Raw genomic sequence first — 18,215 nt, forward strand, 5'->3', positions numbered from 1 at the left:
GGAGTTGCTCTTTATGGACTAATGGTTCTGCGTGGGTTGGGGGCCAGGCTAGTTTTAGAAATTCTATTGCTGTGATTCTCAAAATGTGAGTCATACTTATTCAAATGTAGATTCATGGTCATCTTCTCAAGACATGGGTAGTGTCTGGGAATCTAAACTTTATTTTGAGCAACCACCACAAGTGAGTCTCAGCTGTGCTAAAATGAGAACAACTGCACTTCAGTTAAAACGGTTCTCATGGATTGTTACCAACCAAGTATTGGAAAGCCTGAGAGTGAGAGGCAAGCCTTTGCAAGTCTGTGATGATTCACGGCAGCTGAAGGCCCCGCCCAGATTTCCCTGTTTGCCTTTCAGGCGGCCTCCAGCCCTCAACCTTGGTGTTAATTTGATGCAATGGAGAAACATGTCTTGGCATTTGATTATGAAGCAGTGATGGAGTGAAGTTGAAAGTGAACAGACTGATTCTTTAAACTCCAAGTTAAACACGTTCTACTCTTCTTCTGACACAGAATGAGTCACTGAAGGCTTGTGGTGGAAACAGAAATCAGATCCTGTAAGAATTTGGGCGGGGTTGCTGTTTGATCCATTATGCTGTTAAGAAGACTTTACAATGTTGGAACTCCTTGTTTTCCTAGTAATATTTCCCGCTGCTAATTTATTATTTATTGCATGGGAGACCTGGTTTCGATCTCTGGATTTGGAAGATCCCCTGGAGAAGGAAATGGTAACAAACTCCAGTTTTCTTGCATGGAGAATTCCATGGACAGAAGAGCCTGCTAGCCTACAGTTCATGGGGTCGCAAAGAGTTGGACACGACAGAGTGACTAACACATGGATTATTTGCTGTATGTGAAACATGAATGAATGGGGCGGGCAGGGCAGAAGGAAGGAAGTTTCAGAGGTGGCAGAAGGAAAAGTATAATATTAAAAGTGCAGAGGCTGAGTTTTTATTTCTTGTTTGTTTAGAAAGTTCAGTGTGGTTGGTAAGTAGTGCTTCTTGTGTGTGACCCTCTGCCTGGTTCTGTTACATTTTACATGCAGAACTATACAGATGTCCATTCATGAGCATTCCACCTCTGCTGATATATTTGGCATTTTGTGGGAACAGTTAGTTCACAGATGAGAGAAGGGAAGGGTGTGCCAGAGGAAAGCACCCGGGGCTGGGAGTGGCCGAACTGAGGAGACAGAGCTGTGTGTGTATGTTTTCTGAAAAGATGTTACTCTCTGCATTAGATGAGTGTGGGGAAACACCCTGGCGGAGAGGCCCAGCAGATAGTTTTGAAATTGTAACCAGGGAGAGAGTTGAAGGCATTGTTTTCATAGAGGCAGACCATATTCCAAGTGTTGGTGGGAAGGCGTGGCATGCCCAAGAGATAACGCTTATGGAAAGAACCAGCCTGATGAATGGAGCTTGGGAGGCGGAAGAGAAGTCAGTGAAATGGCTGGACAGTGAGCAGCCAAGACAGGGATGGGTTGGAGATGCTGAGATGTCTCAGATGACAAGGGAAGAAACAGTACCGAGAAGGAAGTTTTTATTAACTTCCTTTTATTAACTGTGAAGTGTCCTAAAGAGTCAGGGAAGAAAAGGACAGAAGGGCATTGGTGAGCCTCCAGTGAATGAATGCTTCTAAGTTGATTGTTGGAGCAAAAGCAAGTTTTTAGTAATAAATGGGTGGTGGGGAAATATAATCAGAAAATGTAGAACCACTCTTCTTTTAAAAAAAGTGATTGCAGTAGTCTCCTTGATTGTTTTCCCCCGCTCCCTGCCGCCCCCACTGATGCCTCTATGGGGCTTCCAAGGTGGCTCAGTGGTAAAGAATTCGCCTGCCAATGCAGGAGACTCAGGAGACTTGGGTTCGATCCCTGGGTTGGGAAGCACAAAGTGGCAACCTGCTCCAGTGTTCTCGCCTGGAAAATTCCTTGAACAGAGGAACCTGGTGGGCTTACAGTCGGGGGGGGGCGGTCACAGAGTCAGACATGACTGAGCATACATGCGTGCACCCACACACATCACTCTATAGTCTGTTCTCAATCCAGTGGCCAGCAAGCACGCTAGATTTTGTTACTCCCCATCTCAGCATTAGCATACATCTATCCTCACCATGGCCTGCAAACCCTACACGATCTGTCTGATCTCACTTCGCATACCCCCCACCTCACTCTGCAGCCTCTCAGGCCTTCATGCAGGTCCTGCAACACAGCAAGAGTGCCCCCACCTCAGGGCCTCGCACTTACTCGTCTCTCTCCCTGTGATGCAGTCTGCCAGATGTCTTCATGACTCAGCTGCTTCAGGTTTTGATTCAAATATCACCTTTGTAGTACACCACTGTGAAGACCAAATGTCACTCTGTAGTGAAAGGAGAGAGGTGGAGCGTCTCTTTAAAGACACAGTAGAGGTGCTTCCCTGGTTGTCCAGTGGTTAAGAATCCACCTTGCAATGCAGGGGACACTGGGTTGATCCCTGGTCTGAGAAGATCCCACATGAAAAGTGAAAGTGAAAATCGCACAGTGGTGTCTGACTCTTTGTGATCTCATGGGACTGTAGCCTGCCCAGCTCCTCTGTCCATGGAATTCTCCAAGCAAGAGTACTGGAGTGGGTTGCCATTTCCTTCTCCAGGGGAATCTTCCCGACCCGGGGATCGAACCCAGGTCTCCTGCAATGCAGGCAGATTCCTTACCAACTGAGCCACCAGGAAAACCCTAGTGCAAGTGAGCCCGTGTGCCACAGCTGCTGAGGCCTTCGAGCCCTGGAGTCCATGCTCTGTAACAGGGAACCCCTAGCACCACAGCTAGAGGCAACCTGCGCTCAGCCTCAGAGACCTAGCACAGCCAAAATAAATAAATACATAAATACTAAAAAGACCCCCCACAGTACTGAGGTAAAGGCCAGGGGTAGATAATTTAGCGTGAGAAGTGGGCTCATGGTCAGGAGCACGGGTGAGTGGATTATGGTTAAAAGCGTGCTTTTCCCTTTGATATAAGAAAGAAACGAAAGAGAGAAATGTTTTGAAGTGTCAGCTTGAGATGAATAAAACTGAAATATGGTTTTAGAAAACCTTGCCATCAGTTCAGTTCAGTTCAGTCGCTCAGTTGTGTCCAACTCTTTGCGACCCCATGAATCGCAGCACGCCAGGCCTCCCTGTCCATCACCAACTCCCGGAGTTCACTCAGACTCATGTCCATAGAGTCAGTGATGCCATCCAGCCATCTCATCCTCTGTTGTCCCCTTCTCCTCCTGGCCCCAATCCCAATGAGTCAACTCTTCACATGAGGTGGCCAAAGTACTGGAGTTTCAGCTTTAGCATCATTCCTTCCAAAGAAATCCCATGGCTGATCTCCTTCAGAATGGACTACCTTGCCACAGTTACCTCTAAATTGTGCAGATCCATCATCTCTTTGTAGAAAGTGGGGATAAACATTAAAAGTAAAAGCTCCCTGAGGAGAGAAACACAGAACTGGAGGTGTTCCCTGGTGCTGCCCTAACCTGGGTCCCTGCTGGACTGTGAGCTAGTGAGATGCAAGAAGGGTGGATACCAGTACTGGCATCAGGGGAGGGTGCACAGGAGAACAGAGAAGAGAGGGGAGCTGTTTGTGTGGAAGTATGCCTCACTTGGGGCTTCCCAGGTGATGCTAGAGGTGAAGGACCCACCTGCCAATGCAGGAGACATGGGTTCACTCCCTAGGTCGGGAAGATCCCCTGGAGGAGGGCATGGCAACCCACTCCAGTATTCTTACCTGGAGAATCCCATGGGCCGGGGAGCCTGGCGGGCTACAGTCCATAGGGTCGCAAAGAGTCGGACACGACTGAAGCAACTTAGCACACACACACATGCCTTGTTTGAAGCTTGAGGGGATGGGGTAGGGCATTTTGCTTTCACTGTGGTTGTAAGTGTGAGAAGAAGTGGACTCGTGGCTCCTCACGTCCTGATCTGGGCTAAAAGGACCTCATACCAAAGGTGCAGTGATAGAACTGGAAGAGAGGAGATGATAGTGGGTCCTTGACCTGCCGTGTCTCTTCTGCCCTCATTCCCCTTAGGAGAATCCATGAGTTGGCTCGCTTCCTTTGCAAGAATGGGATCAAGAAACTGATCAAAAAGGATTTGGTGGAGGTGGAGGAGTAGGGAGCTGGTGGGCAGGTCTGTGGGTCTTTATTTCTGAAGAAATGATTCATGAGTTGAAATCTGAAAACCAGAGAGGTTAAGTGCTTGGAAACAAACAATGAGGGAAGTGTTTTAAGAGCGCCTGGTAGCTTCTTTTGGCAGGATGATGTTAGGAGTTTATGAAAACGTAACAGGGAGAAATCGTTTAGTATGATTAATTTAACATTTGCTGAAATAATGTTTTAAATCTCCTCAGGAATATAGTTAAGACAGGGCATTTACTATTTTGCGAACTCCATTCATTCATTAGGCACCAAATTGTGTATGGCAGAAAATTGATGGCATAATGTTTGGTCATGCACGAAGTTCCTGTTCTCTCAGGCTCCTCACAGGGAAGCAAGGTGGGTTTCATGTCTCGTGCCAACTCAGGTTGGCGGTAGAGCCTGCTGGGAGTGCCGCCACGCTGCTGTTTTCAGATAAAGTGTGCGTTTGCTGAAGTAGAGACCAGGTGGGTTAGCTGGGTCCACCATGCAAGGGAACCAGGAATGTGGTGTGAATGTTGCAAATGAGCCTGTTGGTTTGAAGATGGATGGGCTACATAGGGACTCGATCCGAAAACACATGGATAAGAGAAAATATGGAAGAGTGGGTGTGTCAAGACACTAACTTGAGAGCGCAGTAAGCTACAGAGGCATGACGGGGGAGGAGTATGAGGCTTTTTGGACTGATATTTTAGAAGAACTAGCTGGGGCTGTTCTATACAGTTTGGGAGATACGGTGGGTCCGAATGGGGACTCCTTAGACACTTTGCACTTCCCTGATAGCTCAGTTGGTAAAGAATCCGCCTGCAGTGTGGGAGACCTGGGTTCAGTGCCTGGGTTGGGAAAATCCCCTGGAGAAGGGAAAGGCTACTGACTCCAGTATAACGGCCTGGAGAATTCCATGGACTGTATAATCCATGAGGTCGCAAAGAGTTGGACATGACTGAGCGACTTTCACTTTTTCACTAGACACATTGGAACTGGGCCCTTACACTGCTACTTACTACCTCTGTGGCCTTGGGAAGGTCATTCATCTCATCTAGTCTCAGCTTCTTCATCTCATAAAGGCAACAGTAATGGTACCTACCTCAAACTCTGTTGTGAGGATTAAAGGAGACGATGCCTTAGACAATGCCCTGTCCATTTTGGTAGCCACTAGCCACATGTGGTTTTTGAGCTTGAAATGTGACTCATGCATATAAAGATGAGCTGTGAGTATAAAATACACACTGGATTTTGAATACTTTTAGTGCCAAGCTACTGCTGCTAAGTCGCTTCAGTCGTGTCTGACTCTGTGCAGCCTCATAGACGGCAGCCCACCAGGCTCCCCTGTCCCTGGGATTCTCCAGGCAAGAACACTGGAGTGGGTTGCCATTTCCTTCTCCAATGCAGGAAAGTGAAAAGTGAAAGTGAAGTCGCTCAGTCGTGTCCGACTCCTTGCGACCCCATGGACTGCAGCCTACCAGACTCCTCTGCCCATGGGATTTTCCAGGCAGGAGTACTAGAGTGGGGTGCCATTGCCTTCTCCGTTTAGTGCCAAAAAGTGTAGCAAAACTCAATAATTTGTTTTGGCAATGGTGGGATAATAATTATTTCAATAATTTGGTGGGAATGTAAATTGTTAACAGCCACTATTGAAGACGGTATGGAGATTCCTTAAAAAACTATGAATAAAACCACCATATGACCCAGTAGTCCCTCTCCGAGGCATATACCCTGAGGAAACCAAAATTGAAAGAGACACATGTATCCCATTGTTCATCATAGCACTATTTACAATAGCTAGAACATGGAAGCAACCTAGATGTCCATCAATGAATGAATGAATAAAGAAGTTATTGTACATATGCACAATGGAATATTCCTCAGCCATAAAAAGGAATGCATTTGAGTCAGTTCTGGTGAGGTGGATGAACCTAGAACCTATTATACAGAGTGAAGTGAGTCAGAAAGAGAAAGATAAGTATCGTATTCTAATGCACATATACAGAATCTAGAAAAATGGTACTGAAGAATTTATTTATAGGACAGCAGTGGAGAAACAGAGAATAAACTTACGGACATGGGGGGAGGGGAGGAGAGGGTGAGATGTATGGAAAGAGTAACCTGGAAACTTACATTACCATATGTAAAATAGATAGCCAATGGGAATTTGCTGTATGGCTCAGGAAACTCAACAGGGGCTCTGTATCAACCTAGAGGGGTGGGATGGCAAGGGAGATGGGAGAGAGGTTCAAAAGGGAGGAGATATATGTATACCTATGGCTGAGTCATATTGAGGTTTGACAGAAAACAACAAAATTCTGTAAAGCAGTTATCCTTCAATAAAAAAATGAATTAAAAAAACTCATTTTTTAAATGTTGATTACACATTTATTGGTAATATTTTGGTTATATGGGCCTTCCCAGTAGCTCACATGGTAAAGAATCTGCCGCACTGTGGGAGACCTGGGTTTGGTCCCTGGGTCAGGAAGATCCACTGGAGAAGGAATGCAATGGAGAAGGCAACCCTCTCCAGTATTCTTGCCTGGAGAAATCCATGGACAGAGGAGCCTGGTGGATTACAGTCTATGGGTCACAAAGAATTGAACATGACCGAGTGAATAAAATGTTATTAAAATTAATTTTACCCTATTCTTTTTCCTTTTTTTGGTTCTTTTCCCTTTTCTGTGGTGTACTGCTTTGGGATGTTCACCGCAGTGCCTGGCACAGAGTAAACACTTGGGAATGTCAGCTTGTACTGAGCATCTCCCAGCAGGCACACTGCCCTGGTGCCTCCCTTGTGAGCTCAAGCCTGTGGCGTGAGGCCAGGTGTGTCTGTATTTTTTTTTTGTATTGCCAGGTGTCTCTGTTGATGGCTCTTTGATTCTGACTGGAGTGGGCCTTCAGCCTTACTCCTCACCCCTTGAGGAAGGAGAATATATATCTTCCTAAAAAGAACACCATACTATAGGGGTCGGTAAACTTCTTTTCTATAAAGGGCTGGATGGTCAGCACAGTAGGTTTTGCTGGCCTGTGGTCTTGGTTGCAGCTACTTGGCCATTGTAGTGTGCAAGCAGCCATAGATGGTGTGAAGCAAAGGAGTGTGCTCATGTGCTAACAGAATTATCTGTGGACCCTGAATTTGGAGTTCGTATAATTTCCATGTGTCACTAAACATTGTTCTTTTTAAAAAATTTCCCAGCTATTTAAAATGCAAACTGTTTTTAGTTCATGAACTGTGCAAAAACGGGCATGGGCCAGACTTGGCCTGTGGGCTATAGATTGCTGACCTTGACATGATGAATGGCCTGTATATTTAGCAGCTCAGAGCTTGGCTTAAATGGTTTTTCATTTGTATAGCACCTAACAATTAGTTTATATTGTACCATTTTATTTATTTTATTTTTAGTGGGCTTTCATTTGACCTATTTTACACTTCATCAGTCTAAATGGAACAAAACATTGTATATGAAACTCTTATTAAGAAATTTGTAGAGCTTCTGTGGTGGCTCAGTGGTAAAGAATCCACCTGCCGATGCAGGACACACAGGTTCGATCCCTGATCCAGGGAGATCCCACGTGCTTTGGGGCAGCTAAGCCTGTGTGCCACGACTATTGTGCCTGTGCTCTAGAGCCAGGAGCCACAGTGACTGAAGCCCTTGTGCCCTAGAGCTGGTTACTTTGCAGAAAGAGAAGCCACTGCAATGAGAAGCCCGCGTGCCACAGCTAGAGAAAAGCCTGTGCAGCAGCAAAGCCCCAGTGTGGCCAATAAATAAATAAATAACTAAAATTGTAAAATTCTTTAAAAAGAAACATTTGTAAGCAAGGAGAGGCAGGAGAGAGAAAAAAGTAAAGAAGTATGTAAGGGACCAAAGGACATTTTTTTGTTTTGTTTTGCTCGAAGTACTTTTGTTTTCTGTCTAGAATGAGTTTGTTCACTGAAGAGTTCCTTGGCTTAAAAATGACATTAAATCATGAAGCAGGATCATATTTTAAGGTTTTGCCTTCCATAAATTTGTGGTGGAAACCCCATTTACCACTTTGTCCCTTTGTAATCAGAGAAAATGCTGAATAATGAGGGTATTGATGAGAGAATATTTAATTTGGTAAAGAGATCAAATTTTTTAGCTGAAAAGGTGATTTCCTTAAGTTCTTTATTGTATATTACTGAACAGCAGAGAGCTGTCAAAAGTAATTTACCAGTAAACACTAAGTCAGGCACATACATGGTAGAAAACCCTTTTTTTCCTATAGAGAATATTTCTGGACCCGGTTGGATTTCCAATTACACATTCTTCTTTCCTTCAGCGATTTTCTGCAGAGCTGTTTGGTGAGCACAGATGTCAGAAGAGGCAGCCTATGGCATAATGGAGTGTGTTTAAAAAGTTAAGGAAAGGTTAGTTTTTGAGTATGCTTATTACACGATTTAAAAATAGCTTTGACTCTATTTGTAAATCAAATGACGGCCAGCTCTCAGGCCTGTGCCAAGTGTGAAGCTTTAAAACAAGGTTTCTTTTGAGTGGTTTTGGTGGCTCTGGGAAGGCCAAAGCACTGGAGGATGTTAAGATCGACTTTCTGTGGTAGTAACACAAAAATGATCTGAGTTTTACAGAGTTATCTGCAATAACATTGAGAAGGGCTTCACAGAACATAATGTATGTTTAGTCAGTGATTAAGAATGACATGCAGCTTTTTGGGAGGTGGTTACTATTTCCTGTGTCTGAGTCTCAGCAAAAGGCCCCAGCAAAAAGGAGAAAAAATTGCTTACAACAATTTGCAGATACCATCTATTTCATCTTCAACCTAGAAGCTCCAGAGAAAGAGATGACTATTTCTCATTGGCACTCCTACCACACTGCTCCGAATTTTATATTTTGCTGCTATAAATTATTGCTAGAATGTTAGGACTTTCAAATAAGACTTACCCAGTGCCTGGGAGATTCCAAGCTGCCCTTGTAAATTTAGAGGGAAGACAGCAAGTTAAAAAAAAATGTCAAGTACTTCAAGTCGACCTTTTAATAAGGACACATGGAACAAGTGAGAGGGCTTTAAGTTGGATCTCTTTGCACATTCTTCAAGCCACTTCCTGAATCCAGCAATATTTAGGGGTAGGCAGACCTCTCTCCTGCACCCCAGCTTTTGAGGGCAGCTGTGTGTTTCTTGAGTCTATGGTGGACATGGTCACCTGTCAGAGCAGTGGGACCTGGGCTTGCAGTCCACCCCTTCTTCCAGTTTCTCTCTGATGAGAAAATCCCTCGAAACTTGGACTCTATGAAGAGCTGCATTAAAATTTGCTGTGTGACTCAGGGAACTCAAACAGGGGCTCTGTATCAACCTAGAGGGGTGGGATGGGAAGGGAGGTTCAAGAGGCAGGGGGCACATGTATACCTGTGGCTGATTTATATTGATGTTTGACAGGAAACAAAATTCTGTAAAGCAATTATCTTCAATTAAAAAATAAATAAATTTAAAAAATTAAGAAAAATTTCTATGAATGGGATTTCCTGCACTTCAAATCTGGGTAGCTGGCTTTGAATTGCTGCAATGCTTGACCTCCTATTAATCAACCTACTGGATTTATTTGGATTGTAGCCTCGAAGCTGCTTTTTTATTTTCTCCTTGCTCAGTGTCATGTAGATAAAAATAAATTGCTCTCCGTCCCCTGCCCCCAACGCACACGCACACACACGCACACACACAGCCTTTAGTCTTTGTGAGTTTGCCAGTGATGGGAGGTAACTCTCTTGGCAGAAAGGAAGCACATTGTTTCCTCCAGTCATGGGGCTGACAAAACAGGCAACCCTGATGGTTTATCTTAAAGATGTGAAAAATCAGTGACCCTCTATCATCACTCATGCTGGCTTGTTGGGAGAAGAGCTCCTTGCAGTTTAACATTTTTGATTTTATTCCACTGTGGGACACTGTGGTGGGGTGCCGTGGCCTCCCTCCCAGAACTAGCGCATCAGGGATGAAGACTTATTCTCTGAAGTCGCTGGGGGATGTTGCAGCCCACTGCCTTCTGAGCTGACTCCTCGGGGACTGCACCCACTAGGGAGATTTGCCCTGCACCCTCCTTGGGGGAGGCCCAGCTTCCCCGCCAACCCTACTCAGGACAGCTCTCAGGGGTCGGACTGGCTTCTGAGGGCTCCCGATGGGTGTATCTGGAGCCTGCGTTGCAGCTCCTTCCCTCCTCCTCCCCAGTCCTGCCTCCACAACCCCCTCTTCTCCAGGGCTGGTCCCAGGCGCATGCCTGCTTTTTCATCACCATCTCAGAATTAGCTTCCCAGGGAACCCAACCTTAGACACCTGTGGTTGTTTCCTTTGAAGGTGAGTTTTTCTGATCTTGAAGTTAACTTCAAATGTATCAAGACTGTGTAGTGTGAAGAAGGGATAAAAAGAGCTGAGAAATTGTCCAGTTGGTATCTCCTTTTCAGAAGGTTTTTGTATTACACAAATTGTTTAATGAGCTCCACCACTGCGGCTCCTCTAAGGGCAGGGAGAAACTTCATGGAAGAGTGTCTGGGTTCCCAGTGATGATTAATGTAGAGTCGAGGGGAGCAGGGAGTCCAAGAGACTGTGATTTTGAACCTGTCTGCGTGAGGGAGTAAGGAGCATACACAAAGAGGCTACCCAGGATGTGCAGCTTTTATGTAATCAAAGGTGGGTAGAGTACAAGAACGAAAGTACAACTGCTGGTAGAAGCGGAGGCAGTGGCTTAGAATCTCGGCTCCGTTACTTCTTTTTTATGTGACTCTGGGGAACTCACTAAGGTCTCTGTGATTCAGGTTCTCATTTGTAAAATAAGGATACTAATACTTAAAATTGCTAGAGAATCTTTTTTTATTTCAAATGTGTTCCAGTTATCTATTGCTGTGAATGAACCACTCAACACTTAGGAGCTTCAAACAACCATAGTTTATTATTTCTCACGAGCCTTAGTCCTTCTACATATACACACAAAATTGGTAATTTGTCTTAGTTATTATCATAATTGTGAAATTTTCTAATTCCATGATTCCTTTTACATTTATTAATTGGAATTCTATGGTAAAGAATAACTTTTTCAGAATGTATATGTATAACAGAATCTCTTTGCTCTACAGGAGAAATTAACATTGTAAGTCAACTATCCTTCAATAAAATTAATTAAAAATAGTAAAAAAAAAAAGTAACTTTTTCTTCTCCCTCATTTAAATTATATACCAGCATAAATTCATAAGCTCTTATTTTATTCTGTAGGTTATACTCCATTATTTATTTGAATGTTCCAGTTATCTGGCCATTATCATCATCATATTCAATCTGAACATTCACATAATTGAAAAATTATTTTTGCAGATTTCCGATATTATTCCTGACATCATGCATGCCTAGCTTTCCCTATTATCAGTATTGCTCATGAGAATGGTACATTTTTTTCTTACCAAGGATGATCCTGTGTTGTTATTTCATAATCTCCCAAACTTCATAGTTTACGTGTTTACATTAAGATTCAGTCTTGGTGTTGTAAATTCTATGGGTTTTGTTGAATGTATAATGACAATTTGTCCATCATTATAATATCATACAGAGTATTTTTACTGCCCTAAAATCCTTTTTTTTTCTGTCAAAGATAAGTTGACTACCTAGAGTAATGAAATTAGAAGCAAAAATAAACAAATGGGACCTAATTAAATTTAAAAGCTTTTGCATAGCAAAGGAAAGAATAAACTAAAGAAAAGACAACCCTCAGAATTGGAGAAAATATTTTAAAATAAACCAACTGACAAGGGATTAATCTTTAAGATATACAAACAGCTCATGCAGCTCAATATCAAAAAAAAAAAAACCAAACAACCCAATCAACAAATGGGCAGAAAATCTAAATAGACATTTCTCCAAAGAGGACATTCAAATGGCCCACAAACAGATGAAAATATATTCAACATCATTAATTATTAGAGAAATGCAAGTCAAAATTACAATGAGGTGTCACTTTACACCAGTCAGAATGGCCATCATCAAAAATCTACAAACAGTAAACGCTAGAGAGGGTGTACTGAAAGGGGAACCCTCCTACACTGTTGGTGGGGATGTCAGTTGGTTACCGCCACTATGGAGAACAGCATGGAGGTTCCTCAAAAACCTAAAAATAGAGCTACCGTCTGATCCAGGCAATCCCACTCCTGAGCATATATCCAGAGAAAACCATAGCTCAGAAAGATACATGCACCCTGAAGTTCATTGCAGCACTATTTACAATAGCCAGGACATGGAAGCAGCCTAAGTGTCCATCAGCAGAGGAATGGATAAAGATGCGGTACAGATGTACAATAGAATATTATCAGACTGTAAAAAGGAATGAACTAGTGCCATTGCAGAGATGTGGATGGATCTGGAGAGTGTCATACAGAGTGAAGTAAGTCAGAAAGAGAAAAACAGTTGTCACCTAAAACTGCCTATAGGTGGAATCTAGAAAAATGGTACAGATGAACTTATTTGCAAAGCAGAAATAGAGTCACAGATATAGTGAACAAACTTATGGTTACTCAGGGGAGGGGGAATGATATGAATTGGGAAATTGGGACTGACATATGTACACTGCTGTGTATGAAATAGTAACTAATGAGAACCTACTGGGTAGCACAGGAAGCTCTACTCAGTGCTGTGTGTGCGTGCTAAATCCATTCAGTTGTGCTCGACTCTTTGCCATCCTGTGGAATGTAGCCCACCAGACACCTCTGTCCGTGGGATTCTCCAGGCAAGGATACTGGAGTGGGTTGCCTTCCTCCATACTCAGCGCTTTATGGTGGCTTAAATGGGAAGGAAATCTAAAAAAGAGTAGATATATGTATAGGTTTAACTGGTTTGCTTTGCCATACAGCAGAAACGAACACATTGTAGAGCAACTATGCTCCAGTAACAAGTAATAAAAAAAAATTGGTTGACTGTTCTCATGGAGTCTATTTCTAGGCTCTCAACTCTGTTCCATTGATCTGTCTATCCTTTTGCTAGTATCACATGGTCTTGATTACTGTAGCTTTATAGTAAGTCTTGAAGTCAGGCAGCATTATTCCTCCACCTTTATTCTTCAGTACGGTTAGCTAGCCTGCGTCTTTTGCTTTTCCATGTAAACTTTAGAGTCAGGTTGTTGATATCCATAAACTCCCTTGCTGGGATTTTGATTAGGACTGCGTTGACTCTAAAGATCGAGTTGGGGAGAACTGATGTGTTGATAATTGAGTTGTTCTATTTATGAACACTGAGCGTCTCTCCATTTATTTAGCTCTTTGATTTCAAAGATTTTTTAAAAAGTATTTATTTTTAAACTTTGGCTGCATTGGGTCCTAGTTGCAGCATGGTGGCTTTCCCTGCAGCATGTGGGGCCTTAGCTCCCGACCAGGGACTGATCCCGCATTCCCTGTGTTGTAAGGCTAATTCGGCCACTGGACTAGCAGGGAAGCTCTGTGGTTGAACCTGGAGAATTAGGTAACATGTCAAGGGTAGGACTAGTGGTCTGATTGCAGAAGCCACCGGCCTGACCCCCGTTGCATGCTATGCCTGTCTGTTCCCACGGGGTAGATGCCCGTGGCCTCCAGGAGGAGAGGGGCTGTGTCTGTCTTATTTACTGGGTTACCCTTAATAAGTGTTTCTTAAATGAATGAAGAAACTGAGGGCCTGTTATCACCTATAAATTCATGTCACTTAAATGGGAACTTTGAATAAGTACTGTTTTATTTTTAACTTGGAACATTTTTCCCTAGCAGTAAATAGATTTGATGAGAAGTTGGCATGAGTTAAATTAGCAGTCTTTGTTTAGTAACTTACATGAAAAAAGTCTGCATCGTTTTAATACTAATGGGTCAGTTAGGAGTCCCAGCTCAACCCTGATGTGACTAATGCCTTCCTTTTTTCTGTCTGTCATGAGTGTATGAGAAATGTTCATTAGAAATGAACCTCAGCTTCTTTCTGTACACTGTATGAAGTGTCCCTCAAATATTTTTAACCGTAAAACAGCAAGAGGAGCAGCAGCAACACTGACACCAAAAATGAACGTGGAAAAGAGAAGCAGAACCTAGGTTTTGGGAAGAGGTTCACCCACTGATAGCCTTTTAACTCTTTGGCACAAGGATATGTATAATCTCTCAGGGGTTCTGGGCTTTAATAAAGTTGTTTTGGCTTGGCTAAATAAATTTGTGATTTAGTAAGTTTATGATACCCTGTATATTTGAAAGAATATTAGGAGAGTCTTAATGAGTTTTATGTTATATCATCATATTCAAATTATGACTGTTTTCTTCCCTGTTTTCCTTTTTAGGCTCTTTCAAGACACTTATTCTTCCATCAGTAAGTATTTATTTTAAAACTTTGGTTTCATAATTATACATCATGTCAGTGAAATGAATTTCCGATTTTGTTGACTTTCATACTGATTTGCGTGCCTTGTGAGTTTGGCTGGAGTTCAGTTCCACCTTCAGATTATTTAAGGATAATATTACTCCAGGGAGATGGGTTATTAGCCTCTTCAGACTCATCGTAGAGATTTTCCTTTTGTCAAATAGAGAACTTCCTGAGGGGAGCTGGCCTGGACTATTTGCACAGGGACCTGGGTGGGTTTGGTCCTGCTTCTGCCCTAATGAGCACAACAGTCTTGGGTGTGTCATTATTGCTCCCTCCCAGTTTCTTTGTCCTGGAAAAGGGCAGTGCCTCGCTGAACAGAATTGTTGCTTGAGGCAAAACAAACAAACAAAAATCAGTAATTGATACTGATCCTATCTTGGATTAAAAGTTTGATATTTTGTGTGTCATAATTCTGTATTGCTTTTGCTATTTATTATTGAGTTTTTTTGCTATTGAGTTACTTGATTATTGAGTTTTTTGGCACACTCTTAAATTTTACACTTGAGGCAAGTGCCTGGCTCACCTCACCGTGGTCCCAGCCCTGGAGAAGGGGATAAAAGTGTAGTCTGTTTCATAGAGGCTACCTTGGAGGTGAAATGAGATGTAAACATGCTGTGGCATCTGCTGTAGAAGTGGGAAGAGTTAGCGGATTCATGTTGATGTGTAGCAAAACCAATACAATACTGTGAAGTAATTAATCTCCAGTTAAAATAAATAAATTTATATTTTTTAAAAAAGAAACCTGGTTATTCAATGTTGCTTAACTAGTCCTGCTTCTCATAGCTTTGATTTGGAAGTCTGTCCTTTATAACTGTTTTCTTTTGGAGCTTCACACATTTAATGTATAGTTAAACACAGCATCCACCAAGAGGACAATTTGGTGTACTTTTCTGGGACTAGATGAGTAATGACTTTGACCTTGACACATTACACACTTATGTAGGGTCAGCATCTCCCGATAAGCCAGGTTCCCCATTACCTCTTGAAGTTTGCTTATTAAGCACATTCAGAAACCACATTCATTTTGAGGGGGAGTTCTTAGTGAATGGGCTTCCCTGGTGGGTCACTGATAAAGAATCTGCCTGCAATGCAGGAGACCTCCGTTCAATCCCTGGGTTGGGAAGATCCCCTGGAGAAGGGAATGGCTACCCACTTCAGTATTCTTGTTTGGAGAATTCCTTGGACAGAGGAGCCTTGTTGGGGTGTGGGGGGAGGGCTACAGTCAGTGGGATCACAAAGAGTTGGGATGCCTGAGTGACTAACACTTTCACACTTTTCACACTCTTAGAGAATACAGTGCTCCCAAACAGTTCTTCCCCCTGGAGTAGGAAATGGCAGCCTGCTCCAATATTCTTGCCTGGAAAATTCCATGGACAGAGGTGTCTGGTGGGCTACAGTCCATGGAGTTGCAGAGTCAGACACAACTGAGTGACTGAGCACAAACAATCCGTTATAAAAAGGCCTTGATTTTATTCAGTCTCTAAGTTGTATCTGTCTCTTTGCCACCCCATGGCCTGCAACATGCCAGGCTTCCCTGTCCTTCACTGTCTCTGGAGTTTGCTTAAATTCATGTCCACTGAGTCAGTATTGCTATTTAATCGTCTCATCCTCTGCCACCCCCTTCTTTTGCCTTCAATTTTTCCCAGAGTCAGGGTCTTTTCCAGTGAGTCGACTCTTTGCATCAGGTGGCCAAAGTATTGGAGCTTCAGCTTCAGCATCAATCCTTTCAGTGAATATTCAGGTTGATTTCTTTTAGGATTGACTGGTTTGATCTATTTGCAATTCAAGGGACTCTTAGAATCTCCAGCACCACAGTTTGAAAGCATCAATTCTTCAGTGCTCAGCCTTTTTTATGGTTCAACTGTCTGTACAAGTCATCTGTATGTGACTACAGGAAAAACCATAGCCTTGTCTATACAGATCTTTGTCATCAGTGTGATGTCTCTGCTTTTTAATACACTTTCTAGATTTGTCATAGCTTTTCTTCCAAGGAGCAAGTGTCTTTTAATTTCATGGCTGCAGTCACTGTTAAAATCATGGCTGCAGTGATTTTGGAGCCCCTAGAAACAAAATCTGTCACTGTTTCCATTTTTCCCCCATTATTTGCCACGAAGTGATAGGACCATGAACTTAGTTTTTTGATCGTTGAGTTTGAAGCCAGCTTTTTCACTCTATTCTTTCACCCTCATCAAGAGGCTCTTTAGTTTCTGTTTGCTTTCTGCCATTAGAGTGGTTTCATCTGCGTATCTGAGATTGCCAATATTTCTCCCAACAATCTTGATTCCAGCTTGGCATTTCACACCATGTACTCTGCATATAAGTTAAATAAGCAGTGTGACAATATACAGCCTTGACATACTCCTCTCATAACTATTGTATTTCTTACCTATTACGTTTGTACTTACCTTACTAAGAAATATACTGCTGTAATAATAGAAAGTAGGGGCAGGGGAAATGAAGGCATAAGTAGGCAGAGTGGGGTTAAGAAAACCCCCAAACTTAATGACAATAAGATATTAGACTGCGTTAATATGACCTCAGACTTTAGGTGCTGGCTCCCCATGTCTGTGTCCCTAACTCTGTTGAAAGAATATTACAATGAGAAGATTAAAATAAATCCTGTGTGACTTAATTGTCTGATAGCAGAAGAGGGTGAGATTTAAGTTCAGGAAGAACAGCTTGAAGCATAGTAACTGCTTTCCTCAAAGAAGTCCACAGCTGCACTGGCTGGAGGGTAGTGAGGCTGGAAGGAGTAGGCGTGTGGGTGGGACCAGAGCACTTGGGCTGGGATTCCAGTAACCCTCCTCTACACTGTACTCATCCCATTTATCATTAGCTGCAAATTTCACTCCTGTTATTCTTTAAAGAAATTTTTAAAATTTATTTTTGGCAGCACTGGGTATTTGTTGCTGCACGTGGGCTTTCTCTCGTTGCAGTGAGCGAGGGCTGCTCTCTAGACAGGGTTTGCAGGCGTCTCATTGCAGTGGCTTCTCTTGTTGGGGAGCACAGGCTCTAGAGTGTAGGCTCAGTAGCTGTGGCACAGAGGCTTAGTTGCACACAGGCATGTGGGATCTTCCTGGACCAGGGATTGAACCCGTGTCCCCCCCATTGGCAGGTGGTTTCTTAATCACTAGACCACCAGGGCGGAGAAGGGGCAATGGCACCCCACTCCAGTACTCTTGCTTGGCAAATCCCATGGGCGGAGGAGCTTGGTAGGCTGCAGTCCATGGGGTCGCTAAGAGTCAGATGCGACTGAGTGATTTCCCTTTCACTTTTCACTTTCATGCATTGGAGAAGGAAATGGCAACCCACTCCAGTGTTCTTGCCTGGAGAATCTCAGGGACGGGGGAGCCTGGTAGGCTGCCGTCTATGGGGTCGCACAGAGTTGAGCTCGACTGAAGCGACTTAGCAGCAGCAGCAGCAGACCACCAGGGAAGCCCTACTATTATTCTTTAAAGTCTTAACTATATGAAATACTTACCCCAGTATCTCATATTTGTCTTTAACATTATTTCTGTTGTATATAGATATAGCAATTACCTGTTGAAAACTTTACTAGAGCTTATATTTAGGACTAGATCCTTTTTTAGTAAAACAGAACTTTAAAGACTTAGTCATAAAGTGTCTGGGAAAATTTGATAATGCTTGGCAAAAATAGAAGGTTCTGCATTTTTATGAGTTTTCAATGAAAATAGACCCATCTTTAAAAGCA

General features: G+C 43.0%; 1 protein-coding gene across 1 annotated transcript in view; it reads left to right on the top strand.

The window, feature by feature from the left end:
* Window positions 1–18,215, top strand: part of CD109 (CD109 molecule) — a 138,414-nt gene that overhangs the window by 7,742 nt on the left and 112,457 nt on the right. Inside the window, exon 3 of the mRNA XM_070376204.1 lies at window positions 14,421–14,449. Within this exon, the coding sequence (XP_070232305.1) occupies window positions 14,421–14,449 (29 nt within the window). The remainder of the gene's footprint in view (window positions 1–14,420; window positions 14,450–18,215) is intronic.

Source organism: Bos mutus, chromosome 9 (genome assembly GCF_027580195.1).
Source record: "Bos mutus isolate GX-2022 chromosome 9, NWIPB_WYAK_1.1, whole genome shotgun sequence".
Lineage (NCBI taxonomy): Eukaryota > Metazoa > Chordata > Mammalia > Artiodactyla > Bovidae > Bos > Bos mutus.